Genomic DNA, 12,461 nt, shown 5'->3' on the forward strand with positions numbered 1-12,461 from the left:
TTGTCTGTTTTAATAATGTGACTGGAAAAAGGTGTGGTTGGACTTCGAATATGTCTATTTCTTTCCAACTTCACCTTTAAAAGTGAAGCTACGAGTCTTTTTCATATTTGTATGATAAAAGTACAACTTTAATGTCAAACATTCTGAGTTTTTTCTCCTGTTGTGTTTGTTTGAAGCTGCTTCCTGTTGGCTTCAGCTTTTTGAAGTTTCCATATTCTAAACTTCTACATTCTGAACCTTCTTCAGCTCTTAGTGGATTGTGAAACACTGAATGATTTCAAGCACACACTTTATCTAACAAACTTATATCTTTCATTCTTTATACAGATTGGGGAGCTGTGGTTTGTCAGACATCAGCTGTGATTATCTGGCAGCAGCGCTTAAGTACAACCCCTACCTTATGAGAATCCTGGACCTGAGCTTCAACAAGCTGCGGGATTCAGGAGTGAAGCAGCTGTGTGTTCTTCTGGAGAATCCACGATGTCGATTTGAAACTCTGAGGTCAGTCACCATGCTTTAGTTGTGCTGAGATGAATATGATGTGAAAGTTGTGCCGACACTGCTGATCATAGCCCAACAGAGCCTTATACAGGAAGTCTTGTTCTATTCTTTTTAGAACTTTTTATCTCTGATCCTCTAAGTCATACTCAGTAGTTAATGCAGAGTTCTGGGCTGATATGGGTGAGGGGACTCGGGCAGCCTGACAGACTGTCCAGATGTCCATGTCTTCCCTGCATGTCCTGATACAAATAAACATAAGTAGCCTTTCAGGTCAGGTGTTATCAGTCACACCTGTTAGTGCAGCCCTTCTCTAGATTGTAGTGCTTGTTAAACTTCGATGGTTTTAGAAGCCTGGACCGCAGACTAAAGCAACCTATTAGAGGTACTTGCACTAACATAGATTAATACTCCGATTTACACCTATATTGTTTCACAAAGGATTAAAAAGTGAATGTACAGAGAGGGATGAGATATGCACTTCCAGCACTGGAGATGTGTTCCAGCTCAGTGTTCATGGAAATAATCTGAAGAGCAGGATTCCTTGATAAATGTTACATCTTACTTCTTAAAGTTATAAAGCACAAGGAAAACCTTGAAACTGTCGATCTGATATCTAGTCAGCCAATCAGGCGTTTACATGAGATTCACTGATCTTCAGCCCCACCTTATTATCAGTCTCTCTCTCGTTCACATTTGAATAATCTTCCATCGATTTCAATCAATTTTCTTCCACTTATCCAGGGGAACACCAAGGTGTTCCCAGGCCAAGAGATATAATCTCTCCAGTGTGTCCTGGGTCTGCCCCGGGGCCTCCTCCTGATGGGACATGCACGGAAAACCTCGCCCAGGGGGCATCCTTGTCAGATGCCCGAACCACCTCAACTGGCTCCTTTTGATGCGGAGCAGCAGTGGCTCTGAGCCCCTTCCGAATGACCGAATCTCTCACCCTATCACTAAGGAAAAGGCCAGCCACCCTTCAGAGGAAACCCATTTCCGCCGCTTGTATACGCGATCTCGTTCTTTTGGTCAATACCCACAGCTCATGACCATAGGTGGGAGTAGGGGCGTAGATCGACCGGTAAATTGAGAGCTTCGCTTTTACAGTCAGCTCTTTCTTCAGCACAACAGGCCGGTACAGCGTCCGCATCACTACAGCCGCTGCACCAATCCGTCTGTTGATCTCTCGCTCCCTTCTCCCATCACTCGTGAACAAAACCCCGAGATACTTAAGCTCCTCCACTTGGGGCAGGGTCTCGTCCTTGACCTGGCGTTGGCACTCCACCCTAATCCGGCTGAGGACCATGGCCTCAGATTTTGAGGTGCTGATTCTTATTCCCACCGCTTCACACTCGGCTGCGAACCGTTCCAAGGCGAGCTGGAGGCCATCACCTGACAAAGCCAACAGGATCACATTATCTCTGAAAAGCAGAGTTGGATCCTGAGACCACCAAAGTGGAAGCCTTCCGCCACTTGGCTGTGCATAGAAATTCTGTCCATAAAAATTATTAACAGAATCGGTGACAAATGGCAGCCCTAGCAGAGACCATCAACCACAAGGAACGAGTCCGGCTTATTGCCAGCTATACAGACCAAGTTCTTGCAACGCTCGAGTATCCTCGAGAGTGTAAAGAGCTGATCCAGTGTTCCATGGCCAGGATGAAAACCGCATCCTGGCCTGTATCCGAGGTTTGACTAAAGGACGAACTCTCCTCTCCAGCACCCTGGTATAGACCTTCCCAGGGAAGCTGAGGAGTGTGATTCCCCTGTAGTTGGAACACACCCTCCACTCCCCTTTCTTAAAGATGGGGACCACCACCCCGGTCTGTCAGTCCAGGGGTACTGCCCCTGATCCCCACGCAACATTGCAGAGACGTGTCAACCAAGACAGCCCTACAACATCCAGAGCCTTCAGGAACTCGGGGCAGACCTCGTCCACCCCAGTGGCTCTGCCACCAATGAGTTGTTTAACTGCCTCAGTGACATCAGCCCCAGAGATTGGCACACATCCCCTTCATCCCCAGACTCTGTTTCTGCCACGGAAGACGTGCCACTGGGATTGAGGAGGTCCTCAAAATATTGCTTCCACCGCCTGATGATCGATTTTCTCTGTTCAAAGTCAGCAGCACTCCACCCGTACTATGCACAGTGCAAGTAGCGCACCGCTTTCCCCTCCTGAGTCAATTGATGGTTTGCCAGAATAACTTGGAGGCAGACCAAAAGTCTTTTTCCATGGCCTCTCTGAGCTCCTCCCACACCCAAGTTTTTGCTCCCGCCACCGCCCGTGCCACGTTCCGCTTGGCCTGTCGGTACCTATCAGCTGCCTCCGGAGTCCCACTGGCAAACCAGAGAGGTGACATTCCATGTCCCAATTGCCAGTCTTAGTAGCCGGGGATCGGTCTGCCAGGGCCTCTGCTCCTGGCTGCCGCCTTACTCACATAGCACCCGGGACCTACAGTGCCTCCCATGGGTGGTGGGCCTGCAGGAAGATGGGCCCATTTCCCTTTTTCAGGCTGTGCCTGGCCAGGCCCCAAGGACTAAGGCGCGGACACCAGATGCTCACCCTCTGGCACCCTCTCCGGGCCTGGCTCCAGGGCGGGGCCTCAGTAACCCTATCCCGGGCCGGGTGAACTGTTCCCTTGATGGTCTTTTCATAGGGTTCTTTTGAATAATCTTCAATTCACATTTCAAGCAGTTCAGATTTCATCAGCACGTTCATTTTAGCATATCAATTTTAATCCAAACACCTTTCTCTTTAAAACTATGTTTGCCAATCACAGTATATTCAATCCAATCCTCTTTTTCACTAAGCCATTGTGGCAAGGATGATGCATCATGGGTACAGAGGTTTGATTTGAGAGCCAACTTTATTCACACAGTGCAACTGCAGCTCTCAGCTGCAGGCCGCACAGATTCCTTGCCACCACACACCCCAACAACCCCGAATCCCCGTGTCTTTAACTCGGCGGGCGTGATTGCGGATGCCATTCAGGTGTGTCCACATGGCACCACAGACAGTCGCACACATTCAGTGCTCAGAGTGTCTGTCACAATACGGCTGTGTGCAGGCAAGAGTAGGACCCAAACGCAAACTCACAGAGACCAAAAGTAAACTCAAAAACACAGCTTTATTGCTGGCGTGGAAGGGAAACAAAGAACCAAAAACTAAACTGGGAAAACTAATACTAAATCATACCTGGAAACACAGGGAGAATCACACAGCTATGTTGGAGGACGCAACACTGACAAAGAGAAACATGGGGCTTAAATACACTGTGGGATAACGAGGGGGAATGAGCCACAGGAGGAGAGCACAGCTGGGAATAATTAGGCAGGACGAGACAGGGCAAGCAAAACTAGAAACATTAACATAGGACACAGACTGAAAGTAAAACAGGAAACACACTGACTGAATTCAAGAAATGTAAACTTAACAGACTGGGGAGACAGAACATAGGGACCTGAAACATGGGACAGAAAGGCACAGTAGATACAGCATGAACATAACAATGTCACAGGGGAAGAATACACAAAATGCAGGAACACAGGACCTCTTTCAAAATAAAATGGGAAGCATAATGAAACGCGAACATGACAACATGAGAAACACAGACATGAAACACATGAAGGACAAGGGAGAATTAACAGGGGTGGGATACACAAGGAGAATCTAATAAACAAATGAGCTTAGAAAACCTAATGAACAAAATAAATTCAAACTTAAAACACTGGCTCATAAGTCCCAGGACCGTGACAGTGTCCTTTGTGTGCTCTTATTTACTCACTCTCATTCTCATATGGCTGAACTCTGTCACTACACAGGCTGTCAGCTTACTTGAGTTAGGTCTGTCTCTAAAATCTTTATTTTATTACTTTCATTCTGATTCATCTTTTTAGCCAAACTTAAACATCTTTATATAGGATGCAACACAGACACCAGATTAGAGATGGCACGATACCACTTTTTTATGTCCGATACCGATATGATAAATTTGGATATCTGCCGATACCGATATTAATCCGATATAGTGTGTTTTTTAATCAATAAAACTGTTTTTTTTAATATCTTGCTGCATTTTGTATAAGTTCATACTCAAGTTTAAATAAACAACAACACTAAAGCTATTCTGTTATACCTGTATGTAAAAAATACACTGCGCCCAAAATATTTCATAGTTCAGCAACACTGATCAATCTAATAAACTTAAACCTACTCCATCCCCCCTATTCTGGTATTTTAAAGAGTACTTAGCAGAAATATTAAGCCAGGGTTGGAAAATAGGGTTGCAAACTCCCAGCAAAAAAAAAAAAAGGGAACCACCCCCCACCCTCCACCTCATGATGCTTAATCGATGTAATCAACTTTAATTTGATGCAGTGTGAAAAAAAATGCACAGAAATAAATTATTTTTTAAGAATAATTAAATAGATTCAACATCTTTCTTCTACAGAATTGCAGATTGCACAGATGGTATCTACCCAAAGGAAAAAGTACTATAGCCTACTGGGGTATATTAGACTTAACAGTTACTATATACAGTAATGGACTTATACACATTTTACTTTAGATTAAAACTTTGGGTGTAAGATTCAGATAATTATTTATTAAAAGCTAGACATTTTAAATGAGAATAAGAAAGAAAAGTATGTCTTTGTGCCCCCCTTTTCCCTGTTAATGCCCTATCGGCCCCCCTGGCTAAACTTTGCTAGATCCGCCCCTGCACAGTTACCAGCCGTCAGCTAGAAAAGGATCCTGGTCTAGAAAGTAATATTAAATAAATTCTAACAACAGCTTATCAAGTTTAAACGTGCTGCTGTTGTTGAGCCGCTGGTTTCCTCTTTCTGGTGCAAAGTGGGCCAAAAACAAAGAAGAGAGACGGACTGGCGACAGAAAAGCCGATCAGCTGATCATTAAACAGTTTCACGATTGAAGTAGCAGGAGGAGAGGGAGAGAAGAGGCAGTCGCTCCATATATCGGTTGTTAAGCTTAACGTGGGAACGCTTTACAAACATTCAGAGATGAACTTACACACTTGCTTCACTTCTCTCTGGGATAACTTCCTCGGAGATGAAATGCTGGATTGCTAGTTAGGCTACAAATACACACAGCCGCTCTGTCACGTGAGCACACTGCTCCGACGTGCTACGGTTATGAGGCAAGTTACGCATGTGTCGCGAGTTTTGTGAGGTGCTTTTTTGATATTTAATGGATCGGATTACATTTTTTATTTCTCTCCGATATCCGATCCAGGAATTTACGTCAGTATCGGACCGATACCGATACCTAATATCGGATCGGTCCATCTCTACACCAGATATGCAAACACAGCATCATACAACACAACCAGAAGATCAAAAGAATTCTCTGTGCATTTCTGTGGCTGATGGTGCTGGAAGGAAGCTGTGTGAAACATCGTTGGGCACTTTGGGATCAGAAGAGTAAATTGAAAGTCTGTGTAGAGGGTTCAATGGAAGCAGCCAAGTGCTGTAAGTGTCTTCTGTACAGGGATGCTGTGGCTCAGCACAGTTTCACACTGTGACTCAATAAAGGCAGCATGAAATAAAAGCATGATGCTTTCATCAGTGTGGAAATAAGAACGTTTCCTGTAACGTGACACATGGTGGAGCTCTTTGACTCACTGAAGTTTCAGCTTAAAACTTCAGCTTTTTGTGCAGCTTTAGTCATCATAGTCAGACTGTCGGCCTCCTGAAATTGTTTTCTTTGTTTTGGATTCTGATGTTTGTTTGTTTTTTAATTTCATGCATTAAAGCTTAACAACTCTTCATGTTTTTATGATAAATGTAGAACTTTAATGTGAAAAATTCAGATTTTTCTCTTGTGTTTGTTTGAAGCTGCTTCCTGTTGACTTAAATTGTTTGGAGTTTCCTTTTTCTGAAATTCTACATCTGAACTTTCTTCAGCTCTGAACAGATTATGAAATACTGAATGACTGACTTCAAGCACACACTTTGTCTAAAAAACTTACATCTTTCATTCTTTATACAGATTGATGAGCTGTGGTTTGTCAGAGATCAGTTGTGTTTATCTGGCAGCAGCGCTGAAGTCCAACCCCTCCCATCTGAGAGAGCTGGACCTGAGTGAGAACAATAAGCTGCAGGATTCAGGAGTGAAGCAGCTGTGTGGTTTTCTGGAGAGACCAGGATGTGGACTTGAAACTCTGAGGTCATTCACCATGTTTTGTTTGTGCTGAGATGAATATGATGTGAAAGTTGTGCTGACACTAAACTGCAGACATAAGGCTGATACTGATCCACACTGAGGATCTTCATGGTAAAGTCTGTTTTCTTCTTCTCTGGTTTAGTCAATTGACTGTAGCAGAACAATGTTCACATTTCAAACCTTCAAAGAACAAGAAAAATCCTCCACTGGATAATTCACTGCGAAACTCTAAAACTCTTCATTCCACCTTAAAGTCTGTCTGACACTGAAATCCAAACCAAAATGTGCGTTTGCTTTACAAACAGCAGTCCAACACAAACATACACACATCATCCAAAACACAATCCAAAATCCAAATCTACTCCAATGCCAGCATGAATGATGGGAAAAGAGAAGGAGGAACACTCTGACATTCAGGGTTAGAATGAGTTTCATAAAGCAGACTGTGAAGATCAAACCTGCATTAGATAGCATACATAAATTAATGAATGAGTGGACATAAGTGGACAGAGATCAGAATCACCCCAGTGGTAATGAAATGCTTTGAGAAGCTGGTCCGCAGACACATTACAGCAGCACTGCCTCGCAGAATGGACTCACACTAGTTTGCCTACAGAGCAAACCGGTCCACGGAAGACGCTGTAGCCACAGCACTCCATGCTGCCATAACACACCTGGAAGAGCATGGGAACTACGTGCGGATGCTCTTCGTGGATTACTGCTCAGCTTTTAACACCATCCTCCCACACAAACTGGTGGCCAAACTACAAGACCTGGGGCTTCCATACAGCACCTGCACGTGGATCTATAGCTTCCTCAGAGGGCGTTTATCAATATGCGTACTTGTGCGTACTTGCGTTCTCGTGTACTCGTGATACGTCATCAGTCGGAGACCAAGTACTCTTCCAATTCGAAGTACGCATCACGCCGAGAACGCGAAAAAGTCCCGGATGTGTTCTCGATCCGCCCATTTTATCGAGCATGCATCAGTGTAGACTTGGGACAGCTATATATCCCAGAATGCATTTCGTCCAAAACTCAACAGCGGACTCCCGCCACATCGTTTCCACCCCCCCCCCCCCACCCCCACCCCCACCCCCCCTGCTCGCGGACTTCTCACTACTCAGGTTAAAGAAACCCCAGCAGCTGTCTATAGTATTGAGTGTCCACTAGAATGGAAATAAAAGCGTTCTAACATCTCACCTGCTTGTTTCTATTAAGGTATGTACACGTATGTACATGTACACTATTTTTATTAATAGAGGTTTCACTACTGAGGTTAAAAATGATATATAAGTCACTTAGATCACTTCTAAATGTTAATGTTTGGTTTATTTCAGTGTTTTATTTGTTCCTGAGTAAACCGGTTTGACTGTGATTAAAGTTAAGCTTCATAACATGTTACTCACAGTTAAATTAGGAGGCGACGGCAGTAAAAGCTCCGGACCTGTGACATCATCACGTACGCTGGTACAAATCACGAGTCCGTGCTCGCGCACTTGAGAATTGAGAAACGGCCCACGAGTCCGTGCTTGCGTTCTCGGCGGGTACGTACTCCCGTGCGTTCTCGGCGAGTACGTACTCACCGAGCACGCGAGTACGTACTCGCGTACTTGGGCATTGATAAACGGCCAGAGAGTCAGAGTTGGCCATCACACATCCTCAGCCCTGAGTCTCAGGACTGGCTCACCCCAGGGCTGTGTTCTCAGTCCACTGCTCTACTCTCTGTACACACACGATTGCACGCCTCGCCACCACAGCAACATCTTTGTGAAATTCGCAGACGACACCACCGTGGTGGGGCTTATTTCCAAGGGTGACGAGTCTATGTACAGAGATGAGGTGGAGCAGCTGACGTCATGGTGTAAGGCCAATAACCTCCTCCTCAACATTTCAAAAACCAAAGAACTCATAATAGACTTCAGAAGGAAAAAGGCAGAGATTCAACCACTATTCATAAATGGGGACTGCGTAGAGAGGGTGGCAAGCTTCCGCTTCCTGGGAGTCAATATAGAAGAGAACCTTTCCTGGAGTGGGAACACCTCCGAGCTGCTGAAAAAGGCCCAACAGAGAATGTACTTCCTGAGAACTCTCAGGAGGAATAACATCACACAAAGAATGCTGGTGTCCTTTTACAGAGCCACCATTGAGAGTGTTCTAACATACTGCATTTGCTTATGGTACACTAGCTGCACAGGAGCTCAGAGGAAAGCACTACGAGCGATCATTAACACTGCCCAACAGATCACTGGCTGCCCACTCACCACACTGGAAGTCCTACACAACATCCACTGTCTCAAAAAGGCCCAAAACATCATTAAAGACACCTCACATCCTGGCCACTCCCTGTTTGAACTGTTGCCCTCAGGCAGACGGTACAGGGCAATCAGTGTAAGGACAAATAGACTCAAACACAGCTTTTATCCAACTGCAATAACACATCTGAATACTGCAAAATAATGTACTTCACGCCACTCTTATGTTAATCCATTCACGGTGTCACGGTCCTGGGTCTTATGACCCAGTGTTTTGAGTTTAGTTTATTTGGATGTTTATATGATTAAGCTCATGAGTTTTTCTAGTTCTTTGTTATTAGCTTCCCCTTGTGTCTTCCAACCCCTGTGAAGTCTCCCCTGCTCTTCATGTGTTTCATGTCTGTGTCTTACGTTGTCAAGTTCTGGTTGTCATGTCTGCGTCTCATTAGGTTTCCTATTTTATGTTGAAGAGATCTTGTGTTTTTATATTATGGTTTATGTTTTGAGTCCTTTGTTGTACTGTTTCTTGTTTCAGTTATGGTTATCATCGGTTTAGTTCTTTGGCTTTGTAATATGGCTTCCCTGTGTTCCATGTTGTGTCCACTGTGACCTTTTTGTACCATGTTTCAGGTTCTTATGTTCTGTCTCCCCAGTTGCTGTTAAGTTACATGTCTAGAGTTCAGTCAGTGTTTCCTGTTTTACTTTGAAGGTCGGTGTCTCATGTCAGTGGTTCTAGTTTTGCTTCCCTTGTCTCGTCCAGTCTGATTACTCCCAGCTGTGCTCTCCTTCTGTGTCTAATTCCCTCATTATCCCTCTGTGTATTTAAGCCCTGTGTTTTCTCTTTGTCAGTGTCGTAGTCTCCCTCATGGCTGTGTTTCCCTGTGTGTTAGTTATCCATGTCCCAGATTAGTTTATTTATATTTGTCGTGGCATCCTGCAATAAAGCAGCCTTTTGAGTTTAATTCCTGTGTGGTGAGTTTTGCGTTTGGGTCCTTCTCCTGCCTTTACACAGCCGAAACATGACACACGGTCTGAGGCATGTATGTGAGAATGTATGTGAATGTTTTACTGATATGTCTTATTAGTATTTTAAGTATTTTATTTATTATTTTGTTTATTTTATTTATAGAAATTTTATGGTTTTATTTATTTTTCTGATATTGTTAGGGATGATGCATTGATTGGGGACCTTCCTTAATTTCATTGTACGTGTGACAGTGACAATAAAGATTCTGATTCTGATGAGATCATCTGAAGCACTTCAAAGGCTTTAAATCAGCACATTTCTCTTTATTCTTTATGAACTCTGTTAGTTTCTACCAGTTTTCTGTGTAATGAAGCTAACAGCAGGCTAATAAGATGCTGACCAATAAGTTTATATTAAATGTTGTAATTTGTATATTAAAAAGTGCCGGTGCTTTGGCTCAGCACGGATCAGCTTACAGTTAGAAAACAGCTGCTGGATGTGATTACCATGTCATAGTTATCTACCAAACTGCTAACTGGGGAATTTCAGGCCACAAATAATTTTTGCTAAATGTTTATTCAGGTTAGGGTCACAGGGCTGGAACCTGTGCTCTAGCTGTCATAGGGCAAGATACGTGGTCCACCTGCACAGGTGAGCAGTCCATCACAGGGCCAACAGAGAGAGACAGAGAAGCACTCTCTCACATCCACACCTACAGCCAATTTAGAAGCACCAATGAACCTAAGCAGCATTTCATTGGACTGTGGGAGAACATCCAACCTCCACAGAAAGGCCCAGCTGACCAACAAGCTTTAACCTAGTGGAGGAAGTCTTAGTTCCATTTGAAGCTTCAGATTACAGTTAGTTCCTTTCAAAAGAGGTGGAGGTGGTGGGACGACAAGACCATCATCACTGAATGGCATAGGACACTTAACCTTGCTTAGGACTTCCTGTTGTTCCAAGGAGGACTGGAACATGTGTGAAAATCTCCCAGTCAGTTGCAGACAATCTCGGGTCAAGACTAGAACAACTGTGTGCCCAGTTTGAGCTCTCTTCAGTACTGTGATCTGACAGACCCAGAGTGGCCAACACATCACATTTAGAAGCTCCCTAGATGGAGCCACAACATGTCCAATACTTAGTCTGTCTTGTGGGACTGACTGGAAGAAATGATTCAAGGACTTAGTCACAGAACAGAGATTCAAAACTCCAAAATCCAACTGGCTGCATTGGGGCATATGGTCTGAAAACTCTGCACAGCTTCTTGTTTGAAGCTGTTTCCTGCTGGCTTCAGCTGTCTGGAGTTTCCATTTTATTAAACTTCTACATTCTGAACCTTCTTCAGCTGTGAACAGATTATGAAACACTGAATGATTTCAAGCTCACACTTTGTCTAATAAACTTAAATCTTTCATTCTTTATACAGATTGTGGAACTGCGGTGTGTCAAAGATAAGCTGTGATTATCTGGCAGCAGCGCTAAAGTCCAACCCCTCCAATCTGAAAGACCTGGACCTTAGAGAAAACAACCTGAAGGATCCAGATGTGAAGCAGCTGTGGGATCTTAAGGAGAGTCCAGACTACAGACTGGAGACTCTGAGGTCAGTAGAGTGATGGAGTGAGTGGGTGGTGCTGTCAGCAGTATTGTACTAAACACAGTCAGTAGGAAACAAAGATCCAGTGTTTCCTGTAAAGCTGCAGCTTCTCAGTGAAGCTGGGAGAGGAGAATGGTGACAGGCTTCAGGATTGGACACAAACACTTCCTGTTTCTGCCTTTTTGTGACTTTCATGGTCACCATAGTAACAGGTCACGCACTCCTTCAAACACTGTCAACAGCCAATCTGCTCTATGAAAAAAGCAGCACACAGATGAATGAATGCATTCATTTCCGAACTTAAGGCAGTTAAGAACACAGTCTGTAGGTGAGGAAGAGTTTGGTGAGAGCAGATGTTTGGATGGAATTCCTCCAGTTAACAGCTGGAACCGTCCATCTGGATTGTTGGGGTTGTTGTTGGGGTTCCTACAGAGCTCAGAGTTGACACACCAAGGTTCTTCTAATGAATGAAAGTCCAACCTCAAACTAGGAGGGAAAAACATTTTCATCAACTTCAATAAAAATCCAAAGATTAGAAAAAGTGAAGCAACAATGAGTCCTAGTACAGTCCCAGCACTGAAGTCCCTGCTGCTCTTTATACTGGATGTGCTGCATCACTGACTGAAGAGTCTCTGGAAACACTTGTTTAGATCCTCTGCTCTTCCTCCTTCTCTCTGCAGGTGGAGGTCATGGTAAACAGGACGGTGTGTGTGCTGAGAGAGGAGCAGCTGTGTCCTGATGACCCAGATAGGATGAAGCAGCAGCAGCTTGTGTGTAGAGACGCTCTGACTGGGCCATGTTACTGAGAGGTGGAGAGGAGAGCTTCATCCAGCAGTGACAGACAGAGGAATGAAGTGCAGATGACTGTCAGTGCTGCAGAGTGAACTGCTCTGAGAACAGCTGACAGAGGATCATCAGTGTATCTGGACTGCTCTGCTGCTGCTCTGTCCTTCTACAGTCTCTGCA

The 12,461-nt window shown here is 44.3% G+C and overlaps 1 protein-coding gene across 1 annotated transcript in view; it reads left to right on the top strand.

The window, feature by feature from the left end:
* LOC134622268 (protein NLRC3-like) overlaps window positions 1–12,191 on the top strand; it is a 29,284-nt gene extending 17,093 nt beyond the window's left edge. The window contains exons 9-12 of the mRNA XM_063467995.1: window positions 328–501; window positions 6,506–6,682; window positions 11,328–11,501; window positions 12,176–12,191. Coding sequence (XP_063324065.1) covers window positions 328–501; window positions 6,506–6,682; window positions 11,328–11,501; window positions 12,176–12,191 — 541 coding nt within the window. The remainder of the gene's footprint in view (window positions 1–327; window positions 502–6,505; window positions 6,683–11,327; window positions 11,502–12,175) is intronic.
* The last annotated feature ends 270 nt before the right edge of the window (window positions 12,192–12,461 follow it).

This window comes from Pelmatolapia mariae, linkage group LG3_W, assembly GCF_036321145.2.
Source record: "Pelmatolapia mariae isolate MD_Pm_ZW linkage group LG3_W, Pm_UMD_F_2, whole genome shotgun sequence".
Taxonomy (NCBI): domain Eukaryota; kingdom Metazoa; phylum Chordata; class Actinopteri; order Cichliformes; family Cichlidae; genus Pelmatolapia; species Pelmatolapia mariae.